Source organism: Ochlerotatus camptorhynchus, unplaced genomic scaffold (genome assembly GCF_037179485.1).
Source record: "Ochlerotatus camptorhynchus isolate MF236.1 unplaced genomic scaffold, CSIRO-AGI_Acam_v1.1 ptg000112l, whole genome shotgun sequence".
In the NCBI taxonomy this organism is placed as follows: Eukaryota; Metazoa; Arthropoda; class Insecta; order Diptera; family Culicidae; genus Ochlerotatus; species Ochlerotatus camptorhynchus.
Window position 1 is genome coordinate 2,695,908 of NW_027040602.1, and position 21,860 is coordinate 2,717,767.

Sequence of the window (21,860 nt, forward strand, 5' to 3'; positions counted from 1 at the left end):
GCATTTTTACACCAAAACATGCCGTGCGACAGCTCTTTCTTCATGGTTTCTCGTCAATAGACTTTCATCATTGACCACATTGGCCGCTCTTAGAATCACAGCTCATTCTTCATGGTATTTCATGAATAGGCATTCATTAAACTTCTAATGGATCAGTGACCACATTGGCAGCTCTCGAATCAGCCCCCGAGAGAACCTGTAGCAGGGGACAAGTTCGTTTTAACTCAAAAACGTGCCGTGCGACAGCTCTTTCTTCATGGATTTTCATGAATATTCTTTCTATAGACTTAAAGCGAAGACTACAAATCAAGAAGACTGGCAACTGTTCCCTTCTCCCACACAAATGTCAAACGTCACTGATAACAGCGCCTCTGTCAATCAAAGGTGGAACTTTGAAGCACAAGTGTTAGTGAGACTGCTCATTAACAGTGACTGTGTGTGTGTGTGTGTGTATGTGTGTGTGTGTGTGTGTGTGTGTGTGTGTGTGTGTGTGTGTGTGTGTGTGTGTGTGTGTGTGTGTGTGTGTGTGTGTGTGTGTGTGTGTGTGAGTGAGTGTGAGTGTGAGTGTGAGTGTGAGTGTGAGTGTGCGTGTGAATGTGTGTGTGTGTGTGTGTTGTGTGTGTGTGTGTGTGTGTGTGTGTGTGTGTGTGTGTGTGTGTGTGTGTGTGTGTGTGTGTGTGTGTGTGTGTGTGGCCTTATGTCACCGAAACGAATAATCATAACACGGTACTCGCTGCTGTTTTTGTTTTGCTCTACAAAATTTCACAGCAATTTGTATCCTAATCCCAGCAAGCCGGTGGTTTTACAACTCCAAACCGAAAAACTTGTCATGGTGGATCAAGTAGAGCATTGAAACTCGGATCGATACCTAGTGAAAGTAGCTTTTACTTGTGAACGAGGAACCGAAATATTGTTAATTTTGCCTGTTGGAAACAATCAATTATAAGGAATTGGCGGCTTCCGCCACCATGGAGTGAACTACCGTCATTCGGAAGCTGTTGAAAATTCAAGGATTCAAAAAGAAGAAAGATTCGGTATCTACATCACGATCCAACGGAAGGCGTAGCTGGATCTAATGGTGTAGAAAATGGAAATGAAAGGTTGAAGGCCTACAATCCCAAACGGTACGTTTTGATAAAGAATATATTTCTATTTTAAATGGTGTCAGAACATGCAACCACCGGATAGTGATATCCTCTGTATGCTTTAACAATTCTTGGAATCGACCGACTTCCAGAGAATGATTACAACAGTGTCCGATTGGCCAGTGACATTCAAATGGGTACTGTGCCAAGTTGCCGAGCGTCACAACTTAACACCCTCCCCCCCACGGGCATGCATTTTACTAATGCACCATACGAATGCCCATACATGCATCACTAAAGGGCTTAGGAAAAGTGGAAGATAATTCTGAGATAGCAAACTAATGATCAAGGAAGGTCCCACCATCATTGTGAATGGCATCATTGCCATAGTTTTAATTTTCAAAACAAATTTAATTACCCATCTGTTCAATTTCAGCTGGAATTTTACTCGTTGTCAGCATAAAACAAAGAATGAAACGTTTCACTTTTTACGGCAATCATAACAAAACCAATAATTGACAGCTATTTATTCCAACCTATGTGTGCCGCTACTGTCGCCTGATGTTTGGCAGAGTTGCCAGTCTTCTTGATTTGTAGTCTTCGCTTAAAGTGAATCATTTACCACATTGGCCGCTCTCGGAACCACTAGAATGCCCCCGAGAGAACCTGTAGCAGGGGACAATTGCGTTTTTACTCAAAAACGTGCCGTGCGACAGCTCTTTCTTCATGGATTTTCGTTGAAAATATACTCAAAATTTCGTGCCAAACCGTCCTGGAAACTCCTTGAAATTCCCACGAGTTCTCTTAGGAATTATCTTGAAACTATCTTCAAAATTGTTTGAAATTCCACAAAGATTTTTTTGAACTATAAGATACCCTTAACATTTGTATGTAAAATACTTCTTCATTGCAGTAGCAACTATATTATCCATATAAATGTATTTCATTACGTCATATTTTAATGTTCTGATATATTTCATTTATCCATTGCATATATTTTCATTATATAAATAAATACTGGGTTGGGAGGGAGCATCAGGGTATCATTCAAACTGAAACTGGACGATGGTATGATTGACAGCCGGAGTCTAGGAGGGAATTAACACTTTCATTTTCTTTATCCTACCGATTCGATTGTGGTGGTGTGAATTCTACTCCAACAGTTTCAGGGCGATTGACGCGCCCTTCTTAACAAACCATCCAGTAGGAAGCTTAATAAGTATTGCGAATTGTGTTATTCGAATTGTTGGAGCGTATCGTTGGAAGGAGATTCTTAAATTCCCGTGGATTTCGCGAAAGTGTCTCTGCTTACGGGTCCGCCCTTCCGTTGTTGGCCCTTCATACAGCGATATAGTGAATTCAGATCGGTAGCTCAAATTGATCTTGCTATTAAGTGGTGCTGCATACAAGACAAGTCTTGAAGGGATACATACATACATAAGATACCCTTAACATTTGAAATCGACATATGTCCAAAATGAACAGTCAAATGACTGTGTTGTTTGGCGCGTGTTCCTGTATAGCCCGTATCGGATTCCAGTGCGGCTACCACACTAGCGGAGTCGGTGAAGATGGCTATTGGTCGGTCGTCGGGAATGGAGCACTGATCCGGGAGTCTATGGCATTCCGCGAGGTTTGGACCGAAAATCCCGATTCCTACCTTTCCCTGGGTTACCGAGCCATCCGAGTACCGAATGGTGTATCTTCCGTATTTCCGGTTCTGGAGTTCGAGTACCGCTTGTGCCACCGCTGAAGGATTGGCACCAGCTCTGAATTGGTGTTTGATTGTGTGGTCGGTCAGAATCTTCGGCTTGTTCCAACCCCTCGCTCCGACCCAGTAAACCTTGGATATTGAGGGGAGAGTCGGGTTGGATGCTTCCCTGAGTGAATTGTTCGCCTCCGTGAGGTGGGAATCTTCCTTGTCGTTTCCTGATGTCTGCTGGTAAAGTCCGATGGCTCGTTGGCAGATAGTTTTGGAGATGAAACGATCAAAGGGGAGCAGTCCTCCTTCGATGCAAGCAGCTATTCCGGGGGTACCTGGCAAAACCACAATGATGTTTTTTTTCTCAGACCAGCATAGAGGCTCCATTGAGTATGTTGATGTTGACAATGAAAAAAAAAATATCAAGTAGATCTTGCCCACCTTGCACTATACTGCATGCAATTCATATAAACTATCATAAATTGTATCATTGAAAAAAACATTTTTTTTCCTTTATACGTCAGAGCGGCTCACTGTTTATAATCGCATATCAGGTTCATCAGTGCTTGATTTTCTTTTCATATGGGACAGTTTAGCGACCGTCGCTCGGTACCCTTAAGATTTTTTTTTTTTAATTGTAATGCTTTATTATGGAGATGTTTAGCCAACTGGCTAGTTCATCTCCGAGCAACCTTCAGAGAATCACTTACTGATATATTCTCAGCAACTCCAGTGGTGCATAGGGTCAACGTAAAAGATTTGACCTAGACCTTGGTCAAATTTCCCGCAACTTATTCCCTGTTGGTTGATGCATATTTGTCCCATGTTTTATGGAAGCTCTGGAGATATTTTGCTAATGTCAGAGCTGTTCTAGAGATTTCAAATCTAAATACTATTTCAGTCAAATTCCCTACCCTCCAAACCCCGGTGTAGCATTAATTCAATATTATATCCGACAAAGACACAAACTCATCAAATTATACCTTTTTCACAGATTCGTCCGAGTACGAGTCCAGTTACCAGAACGCGGTGGATGAGGAACTGGCCGCGTACAAGCAGCTGCAGCAGATGAAGGCCATCAAAGCGGCGGCCGCTGTAATTCCGGCATCGCTCAAATCGGAACTCACGGTAACACCGGCCGTCAACCACAACAACAATCACAGCAAGAGTAATACTTTCAACAAAACCACCAGCAGCATCAGTGCGAGTCCACCGAGCTCATCCTCCACCAACGGTACCATCAACTACAAGGAAAAGTACGAGCAAACATTGAAGGAGCTGTTTGCTTGCCGTAAGATTGTCAAGAACCAAAACAATGCCATCAAACAGCTTCAGGGCGAGATAGATTTCCTCAATCAACTGCTGAAGGAAAAATGATCTCCTTCCGGTTTGGACAGCAGTGGTAGTAGTAATAGTACTAATAGTAGCAGGGTGCCAACGGTTTACTCTCGGATATTCTAGGATGTGTGCATTGTCGTTCGTGTGCTGTTCGGTTGCGATCTCGCGGAAGAGAAGCAACCACAATTACGTTTCTCTTTTTTTTTTACTTAGTCTAGAACTGATACAAGCTTTTAAGTCATCAGAGGTAGTACAAGGAGGAAGCAAGTCCCTTAAGATTTAGTTTTTAGCAATAATAATTTAGTTGTACAATGATATTTACCACAACCACTGGGGTAGACAATTTGTGAACTGTGTTCTACTCTGTTCAGTGCCAGATGAAATACCTAGTATAATAAAATGTTGAAACGGAAACCGAATCCCTTTCGTTTACATCGTGACTTGCTAGATTACCATCACTTTTATGCTAGTAATAGTTACCATATTATTGCTTGTGTTTTACAAAGCTTTTCTTTCAGAACGAATCTATTTATTTCTGCATGCAAACATTCCAACAGTGAGCCAAATTTCATTGCATAACACTTACAATAACGTGTAATAAGAAAATTTCGTACTGTTAAGTTGTAAAAAAAAAAAGAATGCAAAGGAATGCCAGTAGTACTGTCGAGCAGGATGCAAATTAGCATTATCGAAGAAAAGAATATTATTTACTATAAAGGAGAATATTGGAACTTCATTGCACGGAATGCAAAACAAATATTTAAATGCATTAACTATTATCGAAACAAGTATTGGAACTACCCTATTCTGGTTTAGTCCCAAGTAACCAGCTATACGAGAACACAAAACAGGAGAATAATGCGCCTTTCAAATATGAGTGTAGTCTGAATAAACTAATCAAATAACAAAACAAAAAGAAAGAAAATTACGTTTATACAAAACTCTAACCAAGGAAGCGGTTTCGAAAAAACACAAAATACGAAAGAAAACAAATTTAATAAGCTGTAGGTAGTAGTTAGATTCCTTACGAGTTAGTACACCTACTATACATGTATTTTGGGAGAGAAAGAGTGCATAGAGTTAGTGCGATTTTTTTTTCTCCTTAGTCATAGAAATGAAAACAAATATCCGACTGTAGTAGTTATTTGATTGAATTACACTGACACAGACACAAAACAAAACAAAAACAAATATTGATGATAGCGTATTCTATACACATATATTTTATGGGAGAAACCAAAAGAAACAAAAATGCCAGCATTAGTTTAGGATGGAATTACAACAAAACCGAAGTGAAGCAAAGAAAGTGGAAAGGAAACGGTTGTGTTGCTGAATTTGTGAAGTATATAGCATCTAGGTAGGACAAATCGCAACACAACCTGGAACAAAACCAAATTGAACAATAGAAGAGAACATAAGGACAGTTGCTTTCTGTTGTTAATAAATATGATCGGGAAGATAGATTCTAAACATGTAAAAGTCACCCCTCGTTTCAATGGGTAGAAAAACTGAGAAACTAAAAGCCGCCTACAATTTACAAGTCAACCAGGAATATCGTCTATTGTTCATTACCAAAAGCGAAGGAACTCGTGAGAAATTATCAAGGTAGTTTTACCACCGTAACGTGGGTAGATCACCTTTTCGTGGTACGTTACGGGATGTAAGATCTACCACCGATTCCTAGTCCTGACTACTTCAAACTAGGGGAACAGGATTTTTCAGTAAGCCAAGTCCTTACTACTTTTTATGCCTTGACAAGACTCGGCTTTGTCCACCGAGGATGATCTTGAAACAAGGGAAAAATGAGTTAGCTAATCTTCATCTATGTGATTCTTAATCTTCTATTCGTTGTTCCCTAGTTTGAAGTGGGTTCTGATGCATGGTCATTATCGGTGTCATTCCTTAATTTTATTACTAAGGAATTCAATTTTGACTGACAAAGGGGCGCGCCTTTGGAGGGTGTTTCAACACTCCGAAGGGTATAAATGGTATAAATAGCGGGACCTTTCAATTAGAGTCGGATCCTTGCGATAAATGCGAGAATGACAACTGTAAAAAATCGAATACTTCATCATTTCTCAATAGTGATGGAGTAATGCGACATGCACTAAACTAAGGACACGGGATGTACTACAATAGATTAAATGACTGGTCATAGTGGTGTTAGGTCCCGAACAGAGGAAAAAAATCACCGGGCAATTCTTCCAAAAGAGTCACGTTAAGTGATCAGGCCCCCTTGCATCGATTTTAAAGCGACGTACAACAGTAGGTCCTGTATTACCGGTCGGAGAAAATCGTTTTGTTCAAGTAGGATTAACTACCCCATTTCCGGCCTATTAAGCACAACCCGCACTTAGTCTTTCTTAATCTAGTGCAGTTTAGCATCAAATGGAATGTTATTATTACTGATGGCTTTCAAATTTATTTACCTTTCCGTACGTACCGTAAGATTTTATAAAGAGGAACAAATCGTTGAGATATTGTCAAAAGTCTAACACTGCTTCTTGACGCCAAACTCGGCCTACGGATTCTAAACTTGGCCTAATGCATTGAAACGCCATTGAAAGGCCAATGAATTCACTTCGGCCTATCGGATGAAGATAAAAATTGATTCGGTCAGAGTGCTTCTTTTGTTTTTGGGAATAATGGGTGCAAACCTTCATATTACGCGTTCTCATTGACTTCGTTCGGTAGCTTATTAACTAAAGTATTGTACCAAACGGATAATTGACTAGTTAACTCTGAAATCATGGATTTATTTGAAGTTTTCTGCTCGATAGGCCCAAAATGGGCGATTAGGCCGAAGTAGTTCTCTACACTATTTTGTTTTGTTTTTTGTCAATCTTAAGTTAAAAATCAAACCTCAAAAGCAAGGTCTAGTATCTATTTGGCACATTTTCTAAACTTCCAGACTTTTGTATTGTTTTAAATATATCAGTGCCAACATTTCAAAGGGGCGTAATTGCTTTTGTAAACAGTGGCTTTAAACGTCGAATTCTCGCAAATGAAAACCCACCCCTCCAAATTACAAATGCTAGCTGATACAGGAAACATTCCTTTGCGTGCTGGTGTCATTCATTTTCATGAGTGAGCTTTCATTCACGAGAAATCGATGACTAAAGTCTTTGTTTACAAATGCAATTACGCCCCTTTGAAATGTTGGCACTGATATGATAACCTTATTATTTATTATTATTATTATTATTATTATTAGCTCTGTTTAGGAGATTTTCAGCCGCAGGCTGGTTCATCTCCGGGAGCCCCAGAAGGGGCTTCCCTAATTACATAGTTGAGAGTTTGGAGAACCCAGAAGGGGTTCTCCTAGAGGTTGGTGGAGCTCCAGAAGGGAGTCCCCTTAGTAAAGAGTATTTTTAAACAGAGTTCATTATGGTTCCTGTCTTGGTTCTTAGCGTGGTTGGCGGATCATGGTGTGAATGGCGGTGGTCGTTGTCGAAGGCAGTCAGGTAATCGTCATGTGATATCCAGGCTTACTCCAGTGGTGTCCATGTTCGAAGCGTAGTGATTTGGTATATATTGATTATATTTTATAGAACAGTCCAGCATCTTTTAGGAAAACTATTAGGGCTGCTTCCGTGGACGGATCGTTAGAGAGGGCGTTACGTATGCTGTTCGGTATTCCATAGAGGAGCCGGATGTTATGGAAGCAGGGACAGTTAACAATCAGGTGTTCGACTGTAATAATCGTGTTGCAGGAGTCGCAAAACTTCCGAAAAGAGGTAGCGCTACCCATGTTGTGGGTCACTCGGGTGTGTCCGGATCGAAGCCGGGATAAGACCTGTTGTTCCCATCGGCTCGTAATGTCATTCCATTTGGAGGTGTCGCCCTTTATTTTTCTCAGGAACGGTCCCCTTTTTGCGAACCACTCCCGGGCCCAGGCGTCTCGGAGGGATGCTTTCACCCATTTTTTTACGTCCTGACTGGGTACAACTGTGGTGGCCATCCGGCCAGAGCGACCTGTAGCAGCGAGATGATCTGCTTCACAGTTGACCCGGATACCGCAATGGCCGGGTACCCAAACAAATGAGGTGTTCGCGGCGCGGCCTTTTGCATCCCTTGTATCCAGGGGTGTCTGGATGTTGCTGAATTCAAGGCGTATAAAACGCTGGCGGAGTCTGTTAGGACACATATGGGTTTATTGGCGGGTGTCGTGGTGGCGAAGTGGATGGCCGCAGCCTCCGCCGAGAAGAAAGAGCACTGATCGCGTAGTCGAAAGAAGTAGCTATTGGATACATCCGCTACTCCGAATCCGACCTTCCCCACGGCCTTAGAGCCGTCCGTGTAACGGTGTTGAAAATTTGCGTATTTAGTTGTCAGCAGCTCCGCTACGTGGCCTGCATGGCACGGAAGTTGTTACCTGCCTTGAAGCGCTTGGCAATTGAAAGGTCAACGCGTATGGTTGGTTCTGTCCATCCTCTGGCTCCGTTTCAGTGTACCCTGGACACGGGTGGGAGCTCCTGATGGACCAAGTTTCCGAGAGCTCTGTTCCCCTCCCTGAGGAGAAAGACCTCGTGGTTCTCGGTGGTCTTTTCCAGGTAGCTGGTCATTCTGCAGCTCAGCGTTTCGGCGACTTGGTATTGAAACGGTAGTACACCGAGTTCGACGCATGCCGATTCAGCCGGTGTTGAAGGCAGAAGTCCTGCGACGATTCTGATTGCCTGGTTATACGTTGGGGCTAGTCGTGTGGTAAGAGAGTCGTTGGAAAGGCAGAACAGTTCGATCCCGTAGAATAATTTACTGTTTACAGTAGAATCAAGTTTTCGAGCACTTCGTTCATCATTTAAAAAGTCAAAGCGTCTATTATGCAATCCAATTCAACCAGTCAGAAACTGTTAAACCTTATCGAAGAATTGTTCGACCTGAGTTGAAGAATTTCTCGTGATGAATTAAAAAATCGGTGCATGGAACGTTGAACTACCGATTACAAATTTATAACATTATTTCACTCGTTATTATCCCAAATGGTCATTACCCCGAATCCCTTGCGAAAAGCTATTGATAATATATTTTCCTTATATATCAAAAGAAGGGAATATTACCTTCTTTTTCATACATCCAAAAAATTAATTAATTTCTTTTCTTATATTTTCAAAGAAGGGAAAACCCCTTGATCCATTAAGAAGTTTTTCTCTTCGTTTTATATACGCGAAAGAAGATTCCAGGAGTAACTATAATAAACAAAAATAGTCAATCTAATACATACTTTTCTGGGGAATGTTATAGAATCAATAAATACTATGATAAAAAACCATCGGGCTCAACTGCCTTATGGGCCCCATACACCCTGCAATCTGGATGACAACCAGGTTGGGTTGATTTCGATATCGTGGAGTGGTTGCAAAACAAACTTGACAGTTGGTCAACCGGTTGAAGCAAAATCAAAGCGTTTTGATTTAAGGTGCCAACCTGGTTTCAGCATAGAGGTAACTCTAAGACTAGTAGGTCCCGAAGAAACGAGTTCAACTTTTTGGCTCAACTCTGGTACTATCTTCGGTCCCAAGCTAATCGAGGCTCCCCTCGAAACATAGGAAAATCCACGAACCCCTCATTTTAGCTGTATATAGCGAATCAAAACAAACATTGTGTAGTACTAGAATTTCGTCTAGAATGGGGTACGTTAATCGATTTGCTTGGGACCAATAGGCTAGTCAAGTAGTGAGTCAATTTAAAATCGATAGTTTCACATTGATTGTTGGTTTCAGTGTATATGAGGAAATCGGGGATGTGGGAATTGCCCTGTTGACGAATAGGTTTAAAGGAGATCCGACAACCAGTCGAAGAATCGAGTTTACAATCAGGTTATTAAGGAGTTCTATAGCCACATTGCTTGCTCATCGTGTGTTTTGTGAACCTTGTCGTCGTCGTCCGTGCCGGATTTGAATGCTTTCAACATCAACTCGATCATTAGTAGTAAGATGTTATATGATGGGCTCAGTAGCCTTCGACGAAGTGACAGACAGAGCGGCTCGAAAACTTTGGTGACTAACCTGCTATTGCAATTTTTCAGTGTACCACATGGCAACACTACTACTACTAGATTGTACCACATGGCAACACTACTGCTGGATTGTACTAGCATTTTCACCAAATGTATTAGAATGTTTTGGTTCTACCTCTTTCACTCTACTCAAAACTAAAATGCATAAAAAAATGACAAAATGATACAGTCTTTGCACACTGTCAAAGAATCATTGTACACAAAATCAACTTTGTTCAAATCAAAACAAAAAAACTAACCCATTTGGTGGATGATGGCACAAGCTTCCAAGAAAATTCTATTACAGTGAACCACATTATTTTAATGGATTTCTTCGCCAGTTAGTCGTCTGTCACTTCGTTTGTGGTTTTATCCAACATCCCAGTGATTTCTCGTGGAAGTGCAGAGGTTTTCTCGGCTTCCAACAAAGTCAGTATCAAGCCATCATATTCCTACTCATTCCTTAATTGACCTGCATTCGGACGCGGTGCAGCGCTGGTATTGCCTATTACAATTATTACTATTGGATCTCTGTGCTGATATGGCAACAACGGAGTAGCAACCGCGGGTGGCCAATCATGCTCATGATCAATTTAATAAGTGAAATTACTACTAAAATTAAAAGAATTGTGTTGTGTATAGCAGCAACCCTGAGTGAAATGAAAAACAGTCATCAATCTTATTTCAAGGACTATTTTCGAAAGGCCAAAGACCTCCATTATTGGGTCGTATGCAAGTCAGTATTTTTTTTATATTTATGATTAAATCATAATTGATGGCTAATTATTAAACTCACGTTAGGGACATGTACCCTAGTCTTACCGTTATGGAGTTATCACCGAAAAACTAATGTTCGGTCACATGAGTTATGGATTTTGAAGAATGTAAATTTCGGGAAAATCAGAAAAGTTCAACAAAAATTTTCCGAGCCATTCTTTTTCTTTATCATAACTAAAAAAAAAACGGTTTTTATGTTCTTGTGATTCTACTGTGAACAGACTTTGCTATAAAGTATACTTTCGGACGGACTAGGAGGAAGATTGAACTAATAGGTTGGGCGTTTCAACGTAAACTGTTGATCGTTTATTTCTCTGATCGCTGGTTAGCAATGTTCACGGAGCGCAAGTCAACTGAAAGCCGAGGATAAAGGAAGGGTAATGGCTGAATAGTCTATGCGGACCACTTGAACGCCATGGGAAAAGGAAGGGATTGAAGAGGTCGGTTATTGGGGGGTTTTGGTTTTAATCTCCTACTGATTCATCCTTTCACATATATACCAAATTGATATTTTAAAGCAACCATCAAAATAAACTGAAAATATATGAAAAGGCTAGTTTCCAGTTGCTTTAAAGGCTAGTTGCCTCCCTAAGCGGACCCCGGCATCCTAATTCTTTTGTTAATCTACTTAATGTTATTAGGCTGTCTAATTCTTCTTATTTAAGTTCGTTTGATGATTATGATATCTCATTAGTCTAATTTAATAAATAATTGAAATCTCAATTCACCTAATCAATCATAACCCATGCTTTATTAAGTACCTGCACTTGTGCTTGCAATCTAAAATTAAACGTGTTCACGTACTTTTGACTTTGACCTATACCTATATATTATATCTTAATTCGACCCAGGTGACACCTTCAAGTGACTAAAATGCTTCAAGTTGAAGTTAGTTTCCTAGCTGATTTTTAAATTATATAAGGTATATGCTCACACGCTTCCACTATGTCGTACCACAAAAATACGCATGGGTATGTCACAATAAAAGCACGCCACAGTGGAAATCCCGAACTATAGTTCAAACACTTATCCCAAATCAAAATGAAGCACGTGTAAGATTAGTTACAATACCATGTACAAAAATGGTGTTTAACATTGTTCCCTGAGTAATACTTCAATGAAAACAATAATGAAAGCTTGTCACGCAAATAGAAGAAGCACTGTTGGGCACTTTCTGAAATTTTTCAATAGTATAATTCCCTTGTAAACCAAAATAAATCTATCTGCGTAAAAATAAATAAGAGCCGGCGCCGGTGGTGTAGTGGTAAGCGTGACTGCTTTCTAACACCCTAATGGGTCTGGGTTCAATCCCCAGCCGAGGTCGGTGGGATTTTTCTGAGGCATAAAAATCTCTGGTCACGTCTTCCTTCGGAAGGGAAGTAAAGCCGTTGGTCCCGGCCCATGTGTGTTGTGAATGGGTGCGATATCCTACGCAGGTGTGGAAGCTGCCTTCCTGCACATTTGGTTGCCGTCAATGGATGGCAATCGATGTCCGTCGGTGATTGGCAGTAGATTGCGGAACAGAGACCGACGTTAAATAAAGGAAAGAAAAATAAATAAGAGTGATTTGCGACAAAACCCGCAAGTATCGCACCCAACGTCAGTGCCTATACGTAAGCGTACTACAACGCGGCTCTCAAACAAAGGAGTAACAAGTGTGATACTATCACTTCAGGCTAGAACTTTGGTTCTCTCATGCAATGGTTCATCAGAGAGGGGAAGCTCAGTAATCCTCATCGCATGCTCATGCCGCTATTCTGTCACGGCATGAGCCAACGATGCCGGACCTAAACCAACCGTCTCCAACGCTCCACTGTGAAGCATAAGATTAGGCCCGCCCACCAACGTCAAGGTTAAAAACTAGCCAAGGGGAGGGGAAAAGAAACCACCTCAAATTTTTTGAACTTGTTTTCGTTCATATAACCATTAACTCTATCTGTGGGCACATTTTCATAACATGCTGAAATCCTTCGGCCCATTTTGTCCGATAATTAAAAAAAAAACATCTGTAAAATGTACCAGAGTCTCCGTGGGTAATCTTTGGTTTGATAAGTTTCGTTAAGACGCAGTTTCGCTCTTTCGAAATACTAGTGCTGACTTTATTGCTTTCACAGGAATTTTCTTTTTCAAGTTCTCCAAGAAACAACTAACAAAAATAACTTTGTTTTACAATTGACAATCTTTAATGATAAAATTTACATTGCTTTCCAACATCACTAGAATAAGAAAAGAATTGCTTTGACAATAGAATTGATTTTGCCAAACAATACAATTTTGATGCTTAATCATTTTTATTCCCGAATGTGTATATAAATATGAATAATTCAATCGATGATATAGTTTTGACTTTATATATATAAACTCTCTAACCTCTCTAGGAGGGCATAATGACAAATATGATTTCTCTGCTGATAGAAACCGATTGAAATCTATACGTTTTCTTTTTTTATTTTTTACTTTCAATAACAATTTTATATCATGGTCTTTGCATTTTTTTAAAATATCAATCCAATTTCAACGTGAGTTGTATGTAAATATGTATGCATGAATGTACGTATATCTAGCGAAATTTGTATCGCACCAATCAATCAGAGGAATGGTGGCTCGTTTTGGCACGCTTAATGTTACAATGATTAATATTATTATAATTATTATTATCATTAAATTATCTTAAACATCGCTTCGTTGGCCAATTGAATTGAGAAGGGAAGTCTCGATTACTTTTTCGAAGGTACGTATCAGCTTTTGCAAACAATGCATTTGATAGTCGATTTGGCATGACTGGTAGCTCGCTCACGCATACTGACACCCCTATATATCAGGTAGGGGAAAACTTCCATGCGTGGGCGAGCTACTACTTACGCCAAATCGACGATCAAATGCATTGTTTACAAAAGCTAATACGTCCCTTTGAAAAAGTAATCGAGAAGCGTTAAAAGAAACATCTCCCCCCAATTTGGTTGATGATTATTGTTCTAATTCCGTCATTCTTAGCAGTCTATTTAAACGAAGATCGACAACTTTGCTTCCTTCCACGTGGCATGAAGCAGAATCGAGCAAAAAAGCAGACGAGGCGAAACACAATCAAACTGTTCTTTATATCACAATCTTAAAAACTCACAATAAAAATATTACAAACTATGAGCGTAGTATACAATATGAAACTTCCGTGACTTGCATCAGTTCAAATTGATTCAGATTTCACTAGTGATTGCTTTTCTTTTCTAGGTAAGAACGCAAAAGTAAGGAAAATGTGAGCAAACGCACTTACTTGATGTTAAGTTGATGCTCTGGAATTTTACTGCTGGCGCTGCACTCCTGATCGCTGGTCGCCGGAGACGAACCCTCGGAGGACATCTTAACGTACAGGTTGCTGCTATCCGTGCCGGTGGTACAGAGCGGAGGAGGTATCGGGGACGAGTTGGATGAGGATGAACCGTAATCGGTCGTACCGGTGGCTGCCGTTGTGCCCAGGCCGGGCGCAACCAACGGTTGCCGACTACTTAGCCCAGGGGACGACAGGTTGTTGATGGTGCCGTTCTCCCGAAGGACGTTGATCTCCTTCGGCGAGTTGGTTAACGGATTGTTCATTCGAAAGTAGTGAGTCTTGTGTGAACTGCCTGGTCGAGAGTAATCCAGATGGTCGTATTCAGTGTCTGAAATGGAGAAGTACTATTAGATGCAGTACTTTAAAGAAGTCTTGAAAAGCTATCTCAAGACTTACAACTCGTTACGTATCATATCTGAGAGCATGCATCGGATGGAATTGAAGTGAATAACTAGAAATCAAAATGCAAACGCTGGGCAACAACTTACCGAGATCTTTGTAACCATCTTTGTGTTTGATTTCATCATACACGTGATCTTTTGCGTCGTAGTTGGGGTTCGTCATGTCAGCATCAAAGTTCTTCTGGCTTTCCGATAGGAATTGGATGGAATAGGCTGAAAATAAAACGTCCAATTATATACCGTTAATCTAGGCTTATCTTGGCAAAGACTTACATCGATCAGTTCCAACTGATTCATTCTCCGGATAGCGATACTTGTCCAAGTTGGACTTAGGGCTCCTCAGGTTATTTCGAATCAGCGAGCCATTCGAAAGCATATCATGGGTCATGGGACGAACACCGTTAGGTTGTCCATCACCAGCTCCAGCCGCGCCCGGTTGCCCTTGGTAAGCCGAGTAGACGGGATTATCGAAATGACCCGGCTGCTCCTGGATCATGTAGTTTACGACGTGGTTGACCTCCGCTTTCAGATTTGCCACTCGGCGTCGATAGTACAGGACCAGGGCTATGATTACGCCTACGAAAATTACGGCCAGTACCAAACCCCATGCAAGGCCGGCGTTCGATGCTGTTGAAAGTAGAAATGTAAGAATTAGTATGTACCTTGCACAGTGTTGTTCTATAGGACGCTACAACAAAGTTTTGTAAGCTTGTATGTGCAGTTTTAACCCTTTCCTTCCCGTGGTAGCACAGGTGATCCACAACTTTTCGGACCGTCTGATGTTTGTCAGTCTACCATTAAATAGTCAGTATTTATTCAAGCTTCTCCGTGTGCTCATTATGCTCATCCATATGCATTCTTGAAGATTCAGCTGAGTAACTATTGAAAAACATTTAGCATACTATATTGATTTTAAACAAAACCTTTTTTTGATGGATTCAATAATTTTAGGCTGTATGGAATATTATTAGCTCTAGCACTTATTTCAAAACTAATTTTTGCATCTCAAAACAACGAAAAACCTTCCGGGCAGGAAAGGGTTAAGTGGTATTTTTAGAGAATAGAACTTAACATTAAAGCATCTAAAAATATAATCCAGTGACGGAAAACGGAAGAATAATTCGAGGATTTTGAACAAAATGTTGATCAAACATATGACCGTTATGCACATAAAGGAATCACGTTTCAGTAGAATTGCATAGAACATGGATAGTTGTTATGGCAGTAGAGAAATTAGGCTGTTGTTCCCACGGAGTTTCTAAGAAAAAGTATTTTAAATGGCTAAGGATTGTGTCCGAAACACGACCACACTTCAAAAGCTTCAATCCAAAATTTCAATTCCAAACTATTGAAATGAAGCAGACTAAACGTTCGGCAACTGAAAAATGTTTGTTTTCACCTAGTGAACAGTATCCGCTTACTGAAATGCATTGTTTTATGGGCTGTTTACACTTATGCTAGTTCACTAGCACACCAGCTCAACCAATTAGCACGAATTTCAGTTGCTCCTGTAATTTCATGCTGGTAGACGCTGATGCCCTGTTTACATTATGCTGGCTACAATTCAGTGCTAGTTTACTAGCGCTAGCAAATCCGGACAGATTTAAACACCACATTAATGAAACCTGCTATCCAATCGGTCTTGTCCTCCAGAACAAGTTCGCTATATACAATAACCTTCCACCTATTCGAGCAGTAAAATTAAACAAGCAACTATAAGTCAAATGACACACTAGCACCACCTGGCTGATGAATTCTGAATTAAACTATTCACGATCCAACATTTCTTATCAATCTGAACATCTTTGCCAAGGAAAGCAACCATCTATCCAGTTGTGTGAGTAATTAGAAACCGGAGGATGATAGAGAATTCTAGCAGATCATGTGAAAAGGGCCTATGTCACCAAATATTAAAAAAACCAAGATGTTATGTTGCTTCAATTAAAATCTGCTTAATTTACCCGTACACATAGTATAATTTGATTAAAACACTTTTAATAAGTATTTTTCACAAATTACGTTGGCACCTCCCTTAGCTCAGCCGGTAAAGGCGCAGCTACAAAGTAAGACCAACAATCAATACAAAACTATCGATTTGAAATTGGCTTATTACCGAGGGGCACGCAATAACCTTTAACTCCTACGCAAGCCTTTTTTAAGTACAATAATTACAGTTAACTACATGATTAATTGCTTTAACTACGAACGTCAGAATTTTTTTGATTTAATTACTCAGCTTTAATTACAAGTCGCATAAATTAAGTACATTAACTCCATTAATGTACAGCGAGAAATGTACTTAAATTACCCCCAGCGTACCGTTAGACCCTTTCGTTATTGGCCCGTGAAACAAAAATTTCACAGGCCCTTTTGCTACGTTAAAGATAATGTCAGCTCTGATAGATTGTATCGCTACCGCTGTTATGACTTCAGAATAGACCCTATAAACATACATCTCCCGGGACCTACGAGGAAATCTACGTTGGTGATTGGTGCCAATTCACATGCAACGATCGGTTCGTGATTGGAAATGTAGTCGGATGTCAATACTGCCGAGGTGTAGGCAGGGCAAAAACCTATACCCTGGATCACGCCCCTGTCAAAGCGCCGAATAATGTGACAATGAAAGGAATGTTTGTTTGTGCTAACTGGTTCAACCTTAGAAATAACGGATTTAATTTGGTTTCACATCTACCAAAACAGAATTACAATTTCAATTTCCTTGATTTTGTTTTCCGTCGATCTTGTTTTCCGTGCTGAGCACCAATTCTACCGACGCCAGGGAGGCAGCTCCCACACCTGGATCCTATATACCTATCGACTCATCAACTCATGAACCGGGGACCAACGGCTTTACTTCTCTTCCGAAGGGAGGCGTGATCAGAGATGTTATGCCTCAGAACATCCCGGCGGCGCCGACTGGGATTGAACCCAGGCCTGCTGGGATGAGAGGTAATCACGCTTATCACAACACCACCGGCGCCGCTACAATAGAAAATTATGTCAAGCACGTTTTGCCTCTTTGTATTTAACCCCAAAATGTATGGTTAAGGGGAAGTTTACCGCCCCGAAAATATAGTTTTTTCGACACGGTTTTTTTTTAATAATGGGAAAAATTATCGAAATTTCAAGAAAATCAATTTTTTTTAGATTATTAACAAAATTTACATGTAAAAATATTTTTTATTTCTCCTCGGATACGAATTTTGTTCATTCAAATCAAAAATAAATCTGTTTATACTCTAAACATATGAATGATTCAAAGTAAACTGAAAACATGTTTAAAACTAAAATATGTATTTTGAATTAAATTCAAAAGCATGTTTTTTTTAGCAATATAGAAATCAATCGTATTTGAAAGCATCAGTCACCGATGGGTCTGTGTTTAACTGGCGATGATCGATTTCTGTACCCTGATCAAGCGGGAACGGTGACAAAGGCGGAGAAGGCAATAGTTCTTTCGCTGGCCATTTCGCAGGATCAGAAGTTTTTTTGAGGCCGATAAGGGGCTGTTCATAAACTACGTAGACATTTTTTTGGATTATTGTCCCCCTTCCCCTGCGTAGACAATTGTCCATACAAAATTTTTAAAATTTGTATGGGCCGTGCATAATTGTCAACTCCCTCCCCTAAACTGTCTACGTAGTTTATGAACAGCCCCTAAGAGAAAGAGCTGAACGGACACTGGAGCTGGTGAATACTTTGGACATTCACACGCTGCGCTACTTCCGGGGAAAAATCGCAGCTAGTATGCAATTGTCTTCCCAGCACGGATAACTGGAGTGTGTCAAGTTGATCGGTAACGATCATTTCGTGTCCTGTGCACATGGGACTGACTCATCGTTTTCTATCGGTTTTGAGTTCTGCCCATAGTATTGTTTAGTTGACCCATGGAAAGACGAATAATGGGGAGGCGAATTTCATAAGTGCTATCGCGTCAATTCTGAATACGGATGTGATCATATGATGGCGATAATACAAATAAAAGCACACAATTGGTTTGAATCATCTTAGTGTCTGCAACCAAAACCTGATTATATTTTTTTTTTGGTAAATGAAGTCTGCCTTAAATCTGTTAATTATTATTAGTATAATAATATTAAGTTTGAAAGAAATATTGAAATAATCGAAGAAGTCACGCGTAACATCAGAAAATTAATGCAAATGCAAATACATCTTCCATTGAATCTGTTAATTCAGGCACAAGCTAATATCATCATCTGTCGAACTGTGCTGCGAGCATGGCTTAAAATTCGAACATTTTTTAATCGGGAGGAAATTTGCTCGAGGAATTGCTTGAATTTAAGGAAATGTAAAATTTGAAGACTTGTCGTCACAACTAAGTGATTCCCATTTCATTTGTACGGCAATCACGGCCTCATTATGAGTATCACTTCCTTTTCACTGTATATTGTCGCTAGAGTTGTAAACCGATATAACCCACTCGTGACAATCCATTTTATTCTAGTTCTGCATTAAAGAGCATTATTCAACGAATACAGTGCACTAGATACGACATTATGTTGAACGTACAAAACGAGAGTGAAATCGTTTGTCGCGAGTGGATTATTTCAGTTTCCAATTCTAGCATGGTGCTTCAAGAAATTTAGTACACTGGAGTCACTTTTTACGCGGGTGATACGTCCCTTGTAAAAAAAAATCGCGTTAATTCTGGAATCCGCGTAAATTCCGAAATCCGCGTAAAAAAAACCGCGTAAAAAGCGACTCCAGTGTATAAGTATTCGCAGAATTGGTCATGTTTGTAGTCTAGTAAAACATTAATGGGCGTATTTCGGGGTGTAAGAAGTGTTTTTGAATATATTGATTCATTCGAGTATGTGTTAAGGGTTTTCATCATTTCTTTTAAAATAGTTCAAGAATAAGGATTTGGGTACATTTTTAATTACATTTGTGTAACTTTAATTACATTCATTACAGAAAATAAATTTTTAATTACAATAATTACGTAAGTTAATTGAAGTACGTGTTAATTACACTGGCACTGCTTTGATTACGCGAAATTAAATTTAATTACGTGAAATACTTAATTTTCATTTTTAATTACTTAATTACATAGTTGAATACCTTGTACTTTAAATCCAACGCAGTCAAAAAGGCTATTGCGTGCCCCTCGCTTATTACTTGACTAGCCTATTGGTCCCAAGCAAACGATTAACCTATCCCATTCTAGTCGGAATTCTAGTACTACACTATGTTTGTTTTGATTCGCTATGAAAGTTTGACAGATAAAATGAGGGGTTCGTGGATTTTCCTATGTTTCGAGGGGTGCATCGATTAGCTTGGGACCGAAGAGAGTACCAGTGCTGACCCAAAAAGTTGAGCACGTTTCTTCGGGACCTTATGGTCTTAGAGTTACCTCTATTGAAGTACTGCATAGAAAAATAAGCAAATACACCAACCTTTCTTCTGAGGTTGTAATATTTGCTGTCAAATCGTTCGAAGCATTTACTTTTGAGCGGCAGGTAACGGAATTGTGTCGGTCTCATAGCCGTCGTATGAGAAAATGGAAGAGTTGCCAGTCTTCTTCATATGTTGTCTTCGCTCAAAGGAAGGGGGGAATAGTGTGTAGAAAGAAAATCAGATCCCCAGATTTGCAAATCCAAACTGTGAGATCCCAATACCGCTGGATGATGCGGAGGTACGACGGAAAGCCAAAATATACCATATGTGCCGAAAGACCGGAGCTCCATGGCATGCAAGAATAATGGGAAGGCCAAGGACACCAAGCAACTCACGAACAGGATCAAAAGCTGCATCCGGAAAATCTATGTGGCAGCCGTGTTCCAATACTATGACTAAGCTGCCTTGGACCGTATGCCAATATTCACTAAACTCAGTTTGAAGACTTAAGTTAACCCTTTGTATGAAATAAATCAGTTTGAACTGGTGTGTTTTTCCCGACCCATTCTTTTCTTTCTCATTTTTTAGTGGACACCCGTTATACTAATGCACAAATGGTACAGGCAATAGCCACAGTTCACTAGGGTGCTTTATTCCGTAAAAAGTATTTGCAACCTTTATGGGGATTACTATGGAAGCAGTTGTAAATTCATAAACATTACTCTTACTTTAATACTTGTTGTCCAAACGCTGGAAAAATTTAATATGTTGAGGATATGATTATTGCAACCGACCTAAACTCGACATACATACGACTTAAAAGCACTTTATAACCTCATTGATTGATATTTACATCTTAAAATAAACATAAACACCACGACACGAAAACTGTGCAAGTGGCAATCTTGCTTGAACTATAGTTACTATAGATTCCATAGATAAGCGGAGGCACAAAAAAGTTGTTCTGACAACCATGAAAAATAAATGATCTTACTGGCATCCGTGAAAAAAGTTCATGCCATTATAGAGCTCTTTGTTGTGCAGTTTTGTTTTGTTTCGTGCGTAAAAGTTCAAAATGAAGTGCAAAGCAAATATTTGCAACAATGAGTCGAGGAATGGTTTGCTTTATCTTTCCTTCTTCCGTTGTCCGCGAAATAAATCGGATTGTGGAGTGTACAAAGCGTTTTGTGCTCATAATATTACAATACTTCTCCCTCAAACAACATCGTGATGACGTCATGCTCGTTTGGCTACACTAACTGACAGTTCGTTTGGCTACATTATACTTTGCCTCCGCTTATCTATGGAATCTATAGTATCTATAGCTTGAACTGGATGGACGATGAAGGTTAGTGTATGTTCATCCAAGATGAGTACCAAGATCTTGGTGACAAAACGGTTGTCACTAGAGCCCTATAAGAGAGAAAAACGCGAAGACAAATAAATTAACTGGCAACCCTGAACGTTGTTCACATCATCATGACTCGTCGCTTTCGTCAAGTTTCATTGTTGTTGGTGAAAATTGAGATTTGAGGTCATAAGTTATTAAAGATATGTTTTACGATGATCCGAAATGTTCTAATCTGTTTTAATTAAACTCCTTACTATATCTTATTCTAATACTAATTTTATTAAAATAATGTAGTATTACATTTCGGGCGATAACAATATTTCAATTTAACAAGAATTATTGTCTATCAACTGACGGGTCTTCTGCTCGATTGTCGCTTACACCAAAAATCCTCAGAGAGAGAGATGGGCGGAAAAAACAAAATACAATTCTTCAGAAGAGTATGTCAATTACCCCGCAACCCTTGCTTGAAGCTAGCATTTCACGTAACTTTTATATTCGTTTCGATGTACGTGCAAAAAA

At 39.9% G+C, this 21,860-nt stretch overlaps 2 protein-coding genes across 6 annotated transcripts in view; one reads left to right on the plus strand and one right to left on the minus strand.

Moving 5' to 3' along the window:
• LOC135699608 (putative uncharacterized protein DDB_G0282129) overlaps nt 1-5,604 on the plus strand; it is a 31,656-nt gene extending 26,052 nt beyond the window's left edge. For all 3 annotated transcript variants that reach the window (XM_065219915.1, XM_065219916.1, XM_065219914.1), the window contains exon 4: nt 3,782-5,604. In XM_065219915.1, the coding sequence (XP_065075987.1) occupies nt 3,782-4,164 (383 nt within the window). In that variant the 3' untranslated portion in view covers nt 4,165-5,604. The remainder of the gene's footprint in view (nt 1-3,781) is intronic.
• A 7,451-nt stretch (nt 5,605-13,055) lies between these two features.
• drpr (draper) overlaps nt 13,056-21,860 on the minus strand; it is an 87,860-nt gene continuing 79,055 nt past the window's right edge. The window contains exons 8-11 of one of the 3 annotated variants that reach the window (XM_065219881.1): nt 14,900-15,253; nt 14,714-14,839; nt 14,622-14,640; nt 14,476-14,553 (exon numbers count right to left, since the gene is read on the minus strand). In XM_065219881.1, the coding sequence (XP_065075953.1) occupies nt 14,547-14,553; nt 14,622-14,640; nt 14,714-14,839; nt 14,900-15,253 (506 nt within the window). In that variant the 3' untranslated portion in view covers nt 14,476-14,546. Of the gene's footprint in view, nt 14,554-14,617; nt 14,641-14,713; nt 14,840-14,899; nt 15,254-21,860 lie in introns of those variants that run through there. The other 2 variants (XM_065219880.1, XM_065219882.1) reach the window with 2 other exon arrangements.